This window comes from Hydra vulgaris, chromosome 06 (assembly GCF_038396675.1).
Source record: "Hydra vulgaris chromosome 06, alternate assembly HydraT2T_AEP".
Taxonomy (NCBI): Eukaryota; Metazoa; Cnidaria; class Hydrozoa; order Anthoathecata; family Hydridae; genus Hydra; species Hydra vulgaris.
The window spans coordinates 47862501-47876924 of NC_088925.1; the positions used below are offsets into that span (position 1 = coordinate 47862501).

Genomic DNA, 14424 nt, shown 5'->3' on the forward strand with positions numbered 1-14424 from the left:
TATTTGCTCACATCATACTCAACACCATCATCATCTTCATTCTCTTTTGGTTTCCAATAAGAAACTATATATACATCACTTTTTTTCTTTTTAATGCCAACAATTCTGCCGTAATATACATCCTGGGTGTTAGTGGCATTATCGAACCACATGTGGCAAATACTTCTTCCAATAGAAGCTCCAATAAGAATTTCTTCAATATCTGAGGCCTCATTATTTTCTAGGTCAGGAAACATTTCTTTTACCTGATCAGGCATGCAATTTTTTAATATTTTTTCTACATTTCTGCGTTCTTTGTTTTCTTTTTTCTGAATTTTATCTGCTATTCGTTTTATCAACTCTAACTTCAGGTCATTATGACATTGCATATTTGTAAACCGCTTTTTTCTGGCATTAGAGATAGCCCATAATATCAACTTGTTTTGAATATCATTTGGCTTTTTGCATAGCAGAGCAGTTGTTTTATTTTTGCAAGCACGAAGTTTTGAAGAAAGAAAACAAAGAGTGGCATTTGGAGCTTTGTGCTTTGCAGCGCTAAACATACCCATAAGTTCTTCTGAATCAATGTTGTGAAGCCTAGCTGACTTAGTCTGGTCTTTAAGGTGATCATTAGAACTCATTTCAAATTGCCGCTTATACTGCCTGTCAATGACGCTAATAACTGCATTAAGGCAGTCAGCTAATGCTTTACTCATTTCATCAGTTACTGGGCAAAAGCTGATTATTGAATCAAAAACTACATCTTCAATATCATTACCAAAGAAATCAGTTTTTCGTTTAAGTAGAGATAAAGGATTCTTGCTGCTCTCAATAAGAGTGTTCCGAACATCTTTTACTACCTGAATGCCAGATATGTAGTCAAGTCCCGTACCTGGTGCAATATAAAATTTTGTCATCCAAGGACCAGAAAGTAGCTTTCCAATTAAAGCTAAAACACACAACTCACGGATACCTAAGGTGAAAAAGTTAATTAGTAACAAAGAATAATCTTTGTTTATAATAGTCTTTACTCCCCGTTAATCTTGCAAGTGTCTATTTGTAATTTGTATTTGTAACTATATTTGTAGTTAATTCTATAGCCTATAATATTGTGTAGCACTTTATCAAATGAACTGAACAGGTATAAAAAAGAAAAAAGATACCTGTTTCAGATGTAGAGTCTTGAAATAAACTATTTCGCAGACCTCCGCATAACGCCAAGCCAGAACACAGAAATATCTTCAATATGGCATAATGATGGATCAAAATACCACATGTGTGAAAAAGCATATGCAGTCTGTTGCCTCTATAGCGCGGTAGCAATCCTCTGGGCAACTCGTGTTGGTCCAAAAAGGTTACAAAACCTTTTGGATCACCTATGAATATCATAAAAAAGCTCATTTTGGCAATTGCAAGAAGAATGTGAAATAAAAACATGCACTAGTTATAATATCTTATTTTAACTCGAAATTTTATTCAGAAAACTAAATATATTTAAGTAAAAGAATGGTTTAGATTAGTTAGAGTACCTTTTGCATCCTTATAGCGAAGTTTGTTCAGCTGTATAACAATGTTTGCTGCAATGCAGTCTCTTCCAAAAAGTTTCCCTTTTGAAGTCTCTAATGCTTTAAGTGAAGACTTACAAGAGCTGGTCATTGTGTCTAAGGGGTGAAGGTGACAGTTTAGTTCATTTAATGATTTCTGCCAAACAAGGTTTAACTTTGCGATTGTTGCATGGTTTGTTGCAACTCTGTCACTCATTGTATTTGTTATGTTCCCAATAATAGTGCTTCTTACGTCAGTATATTTGAGCTGATAGAAATCACTATATAACTTAGCGAGATTATCAATAGACTTTGTAATATGACTCTGATAGTCATAAGCTGTACCGCCAGGAAGTTGATCAATAGCTACAACCATACATACTGATTCTGTTGTCAAGTGCACAGCATTTACATGAACACCCTCCTGGGTTGTTGCATCAAAGCCAAGTGTCAGATCCTTTGTTGTAAATGCTATCTCAGCAGCCTGTAAGTCTGAAAGCACACCAAGCTCATGCATCATTTGTTCTACAGTTGTACGATGTGGAATTTGACTAAATCGATAGCCAGTATGTTCCCCAATTTTACAGAGCAGAGATGGCACACTTTGTGTAGGAACTTGGCACACAAGCATGTCATATATAAGTCTCCTAATATCTGCTGAGTAGCATTTTTCATTTTTGGTGTTTTGTGTTACTTGCTGAATTTCCTCCAACTCTTCTTGTAAATTCAGAATGTCATTTTGCAGTACAAGAATTGCAGCATTTTTTTCAGCAAGTTGATGGCTTAACATTGCTTTTTGATAAGAAAATTTTCTTTGCGTGGATGTCAACTGTTGTTTCAAACAAAAAATATGATTTTGAAGTTTTTTTAACTGTAAATTTAAAAACTTTTCTTTTAATTTTTTTCTAAGTTGAGAAATTAACTTTTCCTTACGAGTAATAACTTGATTTAGATATTTAAATCTGTATGCTCTAGCCTTTGTCTTATCTTTTAAACCTTTAATATCCTCTTTATGCTTTCTCTTCTTAATTGCCATTTCGTTTGCCAAAATGGTTAATCTCTTTCTCATAACCTTTTTTCTGGGACTCAAATGGTCAGCTCTCAAACTGGATAGTGGTTCATGAGAAGAGGTTTTTAAAGTAGGACGAGATAAAGGAGATAAGTGATCACTATTTGATACAGATGAAACACTGATTTGTTGAGAAAAAAATGAAGAACATGTAGGAAAGTCAATTGAGGTTGCATTCGATTGCGATGTTTGTGCCACAGCAGATGTTGTTATTTGGTATGCAAAGAGCATGTTGCAGATGTCAACAAATGGTTTCGAATTTCGTGAAAAATGGTTTACAAAGACTTTCGATGTTCTAACTAGTTGCTGAATCTGACTTATACAAATTTTGATGTTAAAATACTTACCGATTAGTTCTACAGTTACTTTATATGAATCGTTGTTAGTTGCAAATATATGCAGTACATGTCCATTTCTACAGCCAATATTTAAATGAGCTGGTATAGGAAAATTACAAGCTAAATAAGTTTTAGCTTTACCATAAAAAAGATTTGTTTTCTTGTGAGGTCCCATGATGCACTAAATTAAATTCAACAATCATAATACTACTATTTAATTGGGTCGGCTATTAATCATAATTAAATAATTTAAAAAATCGCCATTAATCTATAAAAATTTTTTTAAATATACGTATAATTTTTATATATCATATATAGCTTAAGGTGGCTATATGGTAAATTATGGGTATGGAAAATGCTGAGAAAATGCTGTTTTATGTTTTTAATGAATTTTATGCAGAATCATCGTAAAATAGTGTTATACAATTTTAATTTTAGCAATTTAAATTTTATTTGGCAGAATTTTGCCTTTGCACTAATTTTGGTGGGTGAAAAGAGTTAGTTATCAAAAAAAAAATTAATATATAACCACCTTAATACTTGTTAGTTTTTGTGCACATCATTTAACAATTTTAAAAAGAGAAAACCCAAATACCCTTAGTAGTAAAAGGCTATTAAAAATAAAGTTTGTATAACAGTTCTAATAAAATATATCATTATAATGAATAAAAAAATCAAAAATACTGAATTCTCCACTGTCAAAAACCGCCCCTCCCCCTAACACTATGTAACGGAAGTGGAAATACATACCTCCACTGCGCGGAACAATAGGGCATGTGGTCATGAATATTTTTTGATGAAATTTGGCAGGCACATAGAAAATAGATGTATACAGTTGCCTTAAAAATTTTAAATATGTACCAACATGCCTTCAATATTAACGCACCTCCGGAACAGAAACAAAATTTTAAAAACGAATGAAAACCACTGGTAACTGTAAAAAAAACTACAGAATTTATAACAAAAATCAACAGTAACAATAGCAGAAACAGTTTTATAAAGTGTAACAGTAACAGTAACACTAAAAGAGGTGGAAATGGTACCTCCACTGGGTCGAAAAATACGGTATTTGGTCATGAATATTTTTTAATGAAATTTGGCAGGCACATAGAAAATAGATCTATACAGTTGACTGGAAAATTTCAAATGTGTACCAACATGCCTTCGATATCAATGCAGTGCCAGAACAGGAACGAAATTTTAAATAGCAATAAAAAAACTGAAAAATTTATTACACGTAAAAAAAAACCATAATTTATTCAAGATAAAACATTCTACTTTTTTAATAAAGTCTAAGCTGATATAAAATTCTAAAAAAAAAGACAAATAAATACATCTTTACCACACCGACTTCGAGCACGCTGTGAAAAAAAAGGTCACAAATTTTTACTTTGAAATCGGTGCCGTAAAAAGCCAGATACGCACGTACCTATAATATATGATATATATAATATATATTAGGTACTACATCTCATGTAATATATTATATATATATATATATATATATGTATATATATATATATATATATATATATATATATATATATATATATATATATATATATATATATATATATATAATATATATATATATATTAAATATATACATATATACATATGTATGCCTATATATAAATATGCAAATGTATAGTAGATAATATATATATATATATATATATATATATATATATATATATATATATATATATATATATATATATATATATATATATATATATATACATATATATATATATATATATATATATATATATATATATATATATATTTATATATATATATATATATATATATATATATATATATATATATATATATATATATATATATATATATATATATATATATATATATATATATATATATATATGAAAGTAACAACAAAATCATCTTTTTAATAATCAATACTAAAAGCTTTTTTTTAAAGAATGTGGCAAAAGTATTTTAGCATACACCAAAAGTAGGTTTTTGAATTGTTTTCCGTTTGCGCGTAAGTATAAATAACATTCCAGGTCCGCAGTTTAAACAATTTTCACAACCTACTTTTGGTGCATGTTAAAAATCACTAATCGCTAAATGCATTCCGCCACACCCTACAAAACTTGCTGTACCTATTTGCAAGCCACTAAACCATAGTTTAATAAAGTATACAATTCATATACTAAGGGCGGAATGCAAGAACTGAACTTGAGTCAAGTTCGACTTGAACTTTACATTGTAACCAAAAGCGGCAGAGTATTTTTTGATGGGAAAACCCATACTCTGCCGCTATTAGTTACAATGTAAAGTTCTAGTAAAACTTGACTCAAGTTCTTGCATTCCACCCATAATGATTAGTTATTCTTAATAAACAAACTTACCGGTCATTAAAGGTGAAATTAGTTCAATATTAGATGAGACTACAAATAACAAAAGAAATTTTTTTAAAAGTTGAAACTTCATAACTAATAGTAATTATTTAAATCATTTATAATTTTAAAAAAGATTTTAAAATTACGAATGGTAATTCTTAATAAAATTAAAAATTAAAGATAATAAACAATAAAAGATTCTCACATCAATAAATATGTAAGTATTACTTAGTTCTACAGAAGTAGAACAAAGTAACTGTAGACTTTACTTCGGAATCTAAAAGAAATTGATTAATAACTTATTGATTAATAACTATTGATAAATTAAATTATAACTATTGCTTATTAAATAAGCAATAGTCAGTACTCAGACAAGTCAAGTATTAAATTTTTGCAATTTTAGGTGAAAAGATTGACTAATACTTTTAAATAGATTGCATAAAACAATTTTTGAGCAATTGAAAATGCTTTAATAGTTATTTTATAGTATAATAACTATTAAAGAGTATAATAACTATTAATAACTATTCAACAGATTTTGTTGTTTTGGATTTTATTGTTTTTTAAATTTTCTTATAGCTTAAAAATAGTATTTTTCTTTATTTTGTGGAATATGGATCAAGACATTCTTCACTGTCAAGTTTTTAAATCAGAATTTAGTAAAAGTGTGGGAGTTAATTGGAAATCTCTTGGACGCCATTTAAATTTAACTAACGATTGTTTAGACATTATTGATAAAGATAATCTTCAAACTCAAGAAAAAGCATATTCAATGTTAAGAAAATGGTTGGAAGTGAATATAAATCCAACTCTTGAGGAGTTAAAGATTGCTTTACATAAAATAGAGAGGATGGATTTAGTAAAAAAAGTAGATGAACTTAAAAGTAAATTTTTTTTTAATGATTTGTTTGTGTTTTGTAAAAAATATTTACATACTAAAGTATGTGAATATTTACGAGTTGCTTATAGAGTCTCGTCATTTTTTTAGTCATGATTTTTTTCATAAAAGAGTTTGAACAAAATATCAAACTTCAGCTTAATTTTTTATTCTAGTTTTTTGAGTTTTATAATGAGCTATATATTTAACATTGTTTTAAGTTTCAAAATAATTTAAAACAATGCTGAATATATTGCTTTATTTTGCATTCTATTTTTAACTCTTTTTTTTTTTTGATAGTTTTTCTCAAACTTTTTATGATGCTATTTTTCTTCAAAATTGAAAACCTGAAATTTGTATTTTAAATCTTGCATTTATATATGATTTTACTTGAAAAGTTTAAATAAAAGAAGCAGAAATGTTAAAACTACTGAGAATTGTGACATATGTTTCCAAAAAGTTATCTATTAAGAATATTAAATTTTTGCTTATGGTTATATATTTTTAAGTATTTTTTGTAACAATTTTCATTTATGAGTACAAAACGTTGCTCAAATTTCAAGAAACAGTTACAAAAAAACTATTGAGTTTTTTTTCTGTTTTTTAAGTTTAATTTTTCCACATGAAATCTCTTATAAATGTAGTTGAAATATAAACCATTTAGACATAACTCTATGTTTTTGTTATATAACTTTAACAACTTATATTTCTTGAGTAAAATTGGTCATATATTTGCAATCATTGACATAGGAGTTTATTAAAGAAAAGGTTTCTTTCGTCTCTGTTAGTAATATTTGTTTAAAATTTATGCCATTTTATTTCTCTTATTTATCTTTTAAATATTTATTTTTTATTTTGTTGTTGTTGTTGTTAACAAAACAAATTTTTTTCTAAATTATTTTGTATTGTGTATTATTTTGCAAAGAAAATTTACCAATATAACAAATAGTTTCTTTAACATTTAAAAAAAAAATGCTAACATGCAGTTGTGAATGAATATTAATTTCTAACATTTTCAAAACAATTTTGTTATAATATTGTTTCCATTTGCACTTGCAAGCACACAAATACACAGACACACACACCAAAAAGAAATTAATTGTACACAGAAAATAACAACAAATTAATTGTACACCGAAAATAACAACAACAACAAAAATCAAAAATGAAACATATCATTTATGTTATATATGGGAAAAAATAAAAGAGGATAATTATATTTACATATTTTTTTATAATTCTTTGAAATTTTGTTTACAAATACAAAAGTCAAATTTACAATACAAAAGTTATTTATTTATTCCATTTGCAAATACAAAATTTACTAGATATTTAAACCTGTTTAAATTTACTTGCCACCATCATGCAGTAAATAAATTTCACTCTGCTCCTTAAATGCCATTGTTGCTTATTTAAATCAGTTCTAAAATTACATATTGCAATGAAAGTTCTTTCAATTAACATTCTATTCGACTGAAATTGGCAAGACAAGTAAGTTGCTCATCTAAAGGCCATGCAACTCAGGTTTTGATGATTTTACACTACTCAAAGATTTTAATAAGTTATGAACATTCCCAAAATTTTATCATCTAATTCTAAACTGTTTCAAAGATATGACTATTCAAAATTTGCCTTGAACCAATAAAAATCTGCCATTTAAAAAAATGGTTTTGGTCTTTGTTTCTGTTCTGTGTGCAATGAAAAGCTGAAAATATGTACACTTTCATATTTTGTGGCAAGGAATCCAATAAAACAACCTAAAATATTTAAAAATAAACATAACACTAGTAATTTTGACCTCTGTCACAATTTTACTGGGGCAAGTTTAGTTACAAAAATGTAGCTAGATTTTTGTCATTCATTATTAGTTACAAAAATGTAGCTAGATTTTTGTCATTCATTATTAGTTACAAAAATGTAGCTAGATTTTTGTCATTCTGAATAGTTAGAGTTTTTACAAGGAATAGTTTAGTTAGAGTTATTACAAGTTAATTTTTTAGAGTTATTACACAGTTTAGTTAGAGTTATTACAAGTTAATTTTTTAGAGTTATTACAAAGTTTAGTTAGAGTTATTACAAGTTAATTTTTTAGAGTTATTACAAAGTTTAGTTAGAGTTATTACAAAGAATTGAAGAGTGGTCTTTTCTTAACAAGAAAAAAAACACTGTCAAATTTACTTAAATTTTTTAATTATAAAACTTAATTATGAAAAATCAAAAAAAAAAAAAGGTGGTACTCTTAAGTGCTTAATTCACAGAAGTCAATGTTTAATAATTTTCGGAAATTTTTTGCATCCACCACTTTTCACTTATCATGACCCCCTCCCCCCATTTATTAAATTTTACTAATTATTAACTGAGAAACTAATCTAATATTAAAAAAATCTCCAACTAAACAAAAAAAATTCAGTTATTATTTTTTAAATTGTGAGACCAGTTTAGATTTTAAAAATTAGAAAATATAAACTCACTTATAGGTAAAAAATTAGTCAAAAATCACTTTAAAAAAAATTGTTTATTTAACACTTTGATTCATCAATGAAGACTTATCAGACATGTGTGCATTAAATAAATGAGTGCATTTATGATGAGTCTTTATTGATGAAACACAATGTTAATGAAAAGTTTTTGTTAAGTGATTTTCTACTAATTTATTGCTCTGTTCTTTTAAGAACATTAAGCACTATTTTGAAAATTGTTTAAAGAGCACTATTTTGAAAACTATTTAAAATTGTTTATATATATATATATATATATATATATATATATATATATATATATATATATATATATATATATATATATATATATACACACTCTTGTATGGTCGTCTTTAGGTTTTTACAATAAAATGTCAATTTTAGGTTTTTTCTAATTTTCAAGACTGGAAAAAGAAAATTTTTTTTAATTATTTGATAGACTGCCTGCCCCAACCAAGCCCTCAGTCAATGTAGCAGCACTCTGTTGTGAGTCAGGCTAAAAGATAGTTGATGTAGCAACACTCCGCGCATGTTTTACAGTTAAAAAATAAAAATAAAAACATTAAGAATGTTTTTATTTAAAAAAAAATAAAATAAAAACATTCAGAATGTTTTTAAAAACATTCTAGTCTTTTATTTTGCTTTTTTATGGTTTAATTATTTCCCGCAATTAAATTAATGGGTTTTGACATAATCTAACCTTAGTTTTTTCAGCTTTAATACCACAAACAAGTGAAGAGCCATTTTTTACCACAAACACATTTTCTTGGCCATAAACTATAGGAATATTATATATATATATATATATATATATATATATATATATAAATTATTACTTATTTTTCAAGCTCATTTTCTATTATTAAACTGCATTTATCAAGTCATTTTTCTTTTTTTTTTCAATCCCCACCACGTCCCTGGTAGTACTGTGCTCAACTTGTTTCTCTGTGCAGTGGTCTTGTTTGTCAAGGTTTGTTTTTGGAAGTTAAAGAGTTGAGAGAGGGCTGTAAATACAATTAAAAGTAATCTCTAAAACCTGGTATTATTTTTTTCCGGAATTCCGGATATTCTTTTCACCTTTTATTTTTTCTGGATATCCAAAACATTATCTATACATTTAAGTTTAAGTATATATTTTTGCAATATATTTGTTTTTTAAGCTTTTTCACTGATTACTCATAGAAAAAATATGAAAAGTTTGAAAAAAAATATTTTATTGTCAAATTAGTTAATAATATATAGTTAATTTAATTAAAATAAGTTAAATAAGTAAATAATAATAAGTTAAATAACAAATGTCTCAACAAATGCATTGTTAAATACCTTAACTCATGAGTTACGGTATTTAACAAAGTTGTTTTATTAAAAATATTATTTATATATTTGATTATTTATGTATTTGATTATTGAAAATACAGTAACACGTTTGTCAAAACTATTGTAATTTACAAAATATTAAAAAAAAACTTTTAAAGGTAAATACAACTTTAAAAGCTTTAAAAGTTGTATTTACCTTTGAAAAAAACCTACATTTAAAAGTTAAAATAACTTGCGGTACTTAAGCTATCTAAGGTACTTATTACCTTTAAAAGTATAGCCAACGGAGGCATAACATGATGTAAAACATTTAAGAATTAAAACGTAATTAAAATATGTCACAAATAAAAAAAATTTTATGTTACATTGAGTCTTTCTTTTTTTTAAAGGGTGATCAATTGAGATATCGCATAACGCTAAAAAAATCTATGTATGGGACATATTTTAGTTATGTCTCAAATCTAGATTTAGTTACATTACATCTCAATTGGTTACAATTTAAAAAGTTGGAAAAAAACAATTGAGACGTAACATTGCGAATTGAGACAGCATTTTTTTTTCGTGACAAAGTAACCAATTAAGATGAAGTTATTTTACAATAAAAATATAATAAAAGATAGTATTTAGCAACACGGCAATGATGAACAAATATTTACTGCATTTTCAAGTTGATTTACTTAATATTTAATTAATAGTTAGATAATGTAACCTTGTTACCAATTGTAACCAATTGAGACGTAACATAACTTTAAAATATTATTAGGGGTTTATTTATATAAGCATGGTAATATTTTCTAGAAAAAAATTTTTAAAAGATATTGCATTGGACATTGCAATTTTTTAAACTCTTTTTTAATGTATATTTAAATTGCTTTTTTATTGAAATGATTTATTGCTTTATAAAAAATATTTTGTTTATGCGTTTCTTCTTATTTTCATATTTCAGGCCTTGTTTTAAATAAAAAATGCTTAATGCAATATCAGGCATGTGGAGCTGATAGTTTTTTTTTATGGCTCTGCTCCTGCTCCCGTATTTTATGAAAAAAAATTGCAAATGTTGAAATAATTTTTTTTTATCACATTTGCTGACCCAAATCCAAACCAGTTACAGAAATTAACTTTTAACAAACTTTCACGATTACAAGGTTAATGTATTACTACCACTACTCAACTAACACATATTAAATTTGAAAAGAAAAATGTTTTGGGTAAATATACATTTTTTTCTATATATAATTTACCAAAAACTAGAGTTTTTAGTTCTAATTTTAGTTCTAATATTACCCAGTGAGCACGGTACCTAAAAAGATGTCTTTTGAGTTTTTCAAAGATGTTCAAAAGACATTTAAAAGATGTTTCGTGCCAATTTGGTACCCAGTGGGCACAGGATCTAAAAAAGACATCTTTTGAACATTCAAAAGACGTCCAAAATGTTCAAAAGGTGTTCAAAACACTCCAAAACATTCAAAAGGCATTCAAAACACTCCAAAGGCATTCAAAAAACATTGAAAAAGACGTCTTTTTAACATCCCATGCCAATTTATTACATATATTGCCTTTTATTATATTTTTATACCGATACTATGCTGTTAAATATTTGATGCGCAATTTAATTATCAAAGGTTCTTTATAATATACACAGTTAAATGAAGTCCCTTAACTAGGCAGGTCTGTTTTTAGTCCTTGACGATTTTCGCATGTCAGGCTGCGGTTCAGTCAATAGAGCTTCAGGAATACTTGTAGCTTCTTCTAATTCATTGTTTGCTGTTTCCTCATTTGATGTAGGAGGTGTGATAACTGCTGGTAATTCGTATGGTAAATCAAGTTGTTCATCCTGATATGCTAGTGGTTGCTCATTGGTTTTAATCAGATGTTTACGATTGCGTCGATATAATCTTCCGTACTTATCTACCATGTTGTATGATCTGGGTAATGTTAGTTTTTCTTTAACTGTCATTTTCTTCCATTTTCCATCTTTTCTCATCCGGGCAGTGTTGTTTGCTACGAGATTTTGGATTTCAGATGTGTTCCCATCATAGTATTGTTTTTGATTATTTCTGGACTTGGTGATCTGACTATAAGCATTTAAAGGAACTGCTGGTACAAGTAAGTCATGGTGAACAGGTAGGGTTGTTCGCGTTCTTCTGTTCATCAGAAGTTGGGATGGAGAGCAGTCCATACCTGTGAGAGACATGTTGAGGTATTCTAGAAGACCAAGTTCAGGGTTGTCGCATTTTTTCAGTATTTTCTTCATAATTTTCACGCCCATTTCACTGAGACTATTTGATTGGGGGTAGTTAGGACTTGATTGAGTGAAGTTGTACCCATATTCTTTTGAGAAGTTAAGGAAGTCTGCACTGTTGTAGGGGTTGTTATCGGGAATGAGATTTGAAGGTATTCCGTGATGAGTAAAAATGGCTTTCATGAATTTGATTACAGAGAAGGCCGTTTTGTCAGGAATGACACTGTTCTCTATATATTTAGAAAAGTAGTCTATAACAATTACATAGATTTTTCCATGCAACTCATATATGTCTGATCCTACTTTACTCCACGGTAAGTCAGGAATGTCCTGTTGAATGATTTTTTCCTTTTTGTTGTTATTACGGTACTTAAGGCATTTTTGGCAATTAAGTATTAGTTTATCAATGTGGCTTGTAAGTCCTGGCCAGTAAACAGCGTTTCGAGCTCTAGCTTTTGTCTTTTCGTTGCCAAGGTGTGATAAGTGAAGCTGTCTAAATATGAGGGGTCTCATAGTAGTTGGTATGATTATTTTATTTTCTTTTAAAATTATTTCCTCTGCTAGGTGTAAGTTGTTTCTGATGGTCCAATATTTCTTTTCTTCACTACAAAGCATTTGTCGGTTTCAGGGCCAACCATAAGTTATATAGTTTGTTATTTGAGAGAGCACAGGGTCAAGTTTAGTGTTGTGCTGCTATTTCTTTAGTCTATCTGTTGATATTGGCAAATTTTAAACTAAAGTGTGGACCATAACGTTGGTTATGGTCCACACTTTAGTTTAAAATGTTTTTAATGGCATAAAAACATTTAATTTGAAAATTTATAAAACAACAAAAAAAATTTGATATGTTTTTGGCTTTATTAAATTTAGGTATTTTTTAAAAAAAGTTATTGAAGCACATTTATTGTCATTTATATATAAATTTCTTAAAGACATTTACATTAAAAAAAAAAATACTTTTGAAATAAATTAAAATTTTACTTAACATTCTAGGATTTTTATGACTCAATTTATTTAATAACATTTTGAAACTTTATTTAAAAGTGTGTAGCGTAGTGTAAAAACATTTCATTAGAAAGTTTACAAAACATAGCAAAAAACCCTTTCAACTATATAATATCTATTGATAATTTAGGTACAATGTATTTTTATAGTATACAACCAATTTCTCACTTTATTACCTTATACCATATTTCAGCACATTTTGAAATGTTTTTAAAATTTTAAAAAGCTTTGGTCAAGTTGCCGTAAATAAAATTGAATGCTTGGTCAGGAATAGCGTGCAAAGGCACGCCTTTTCTGTTTAATTATTCCTGTTCACACTCAACTGTGTGATGTATTTCAAATTTAACAAATTTTTATAACTTTTTGATTAAAAAGATTTAATTTAAGTTTTAAATAAACGTGTATCTATTTTTTCATTTTAAGTCGTATTTTAGATACTAAGTTAAAATATTGCGTATTATAAAGTATATTTTATTCTTAAAAAGTTTTTATTTAAAAATATAAAATTTAAATAGCTTTTTAAAAACAACTAAAGTTATTTAGTTTTTTGTTGTGGTTGCTATTTTACAGTTTTTAAAATATGTTTTTGAAAAAGGTTTTTTAAAAAGTTTTGACATTTTTTTAAAATGTCAAAACGTTTTAAATAAATCTTCAATTATAAACTTTTTTACATTAAGGCTAACAATAATGTAACAATATATAAGCATTTTTTTTTTTTGCTTTTTTTATCATTGCATAGTTACATCAGTAATATCAGCTCTCGGAATTAGGGTCGGCAACTGCCGACCTTAAAGTCTTTTAGGTCAACCTTGTTTCTATGTTTTGTGGTAATCCCTTTGTGTCAATTATTTTTGTCGACCTGATGGCGACCTCTAACAGTTTAAGGTTGGCAATTTATTGCAGACCTCATTTTTCCTCATTCTGAGGGTTGCATAATTCTAAATAAAACAATATTTTACTATAAATTCTTTAGATGATTTTATTTTAAAAAAGCTTTTTTACATATATTATTTACATACTTATATATATTAGTAAGTGACCGGGGCCCCGGTCCTGGCTAAGAAGGTCCTGGCTTTTTGCAAACCCGGCCCTGGCCCTGGCAGTTTTTAGTACAGACTTTTTAAGAAAATCTTTTGAAAAAGATAGAACCTTGTGGTACCCTTAAAGTTACTCAAATGAAGAAAAGTATAGGCCTTCAAGA

The 14424-nt window shown here is 27.6% G+C and overlaps 2 protein-coding genes across 5 annotated transcripts in view; one reads left to right on the forward strand and one right to left on the reverse strand.

Moving 5' to 3' along the window:
• LOC136081923 (uncharacterized) overlaps positions 1-3160 on the reverse strand; it is a 4576-nt gene extending 1416 nt beyond the window's left edge. For all 3 annotated transcript variants that reach the window (XR_010639246.1, XR_010639247.1, XM_065800353.1), the window contains exons 1-3: positions 1509-3160; positions 1143-1355; positions 1-952 (exon numbers count right to left, since the gene is read on the reverse strand). The exon at positions 1-952 is cut by the window's left edge. Coding sequence is in view for 1 of the 3 variants with exons in the window: in XM_065800353.1 (XP_065656425.1) it covers positions 1-952; positions 1143-1355; positions 1509-3105 (2762 nt within the window). In the remaining 2 variants the exon portion in view is untranslated. The remainder of the gene's footprint in view (positions 953-1142; positions 1356-1508) is intronic.
• Positions 3161-5868: 2708 nt separating this feature from the next.
• The window catches only part of LOC136081924 (NACHT, LRR and PYD domains-containing protein 3-like), a 30219-nt gene continuing 21663 nt past the window's right edge, over positions 5869-14424 (forward strand). For both annotated transcript variants that reach the window (XM_065800354.1, XM_065800355.1), the window contains exon 1: positions 5869-6186. In XM_065800354.1, coding sequence (XP_065656426.1) covers positions 5916-6186 — 271 coding nt within the window. In that variant the 5' untranslated portion in view covers positions 5869-5915. The remainder of the gene's footprint in view (positions 6187-14424) is intronic.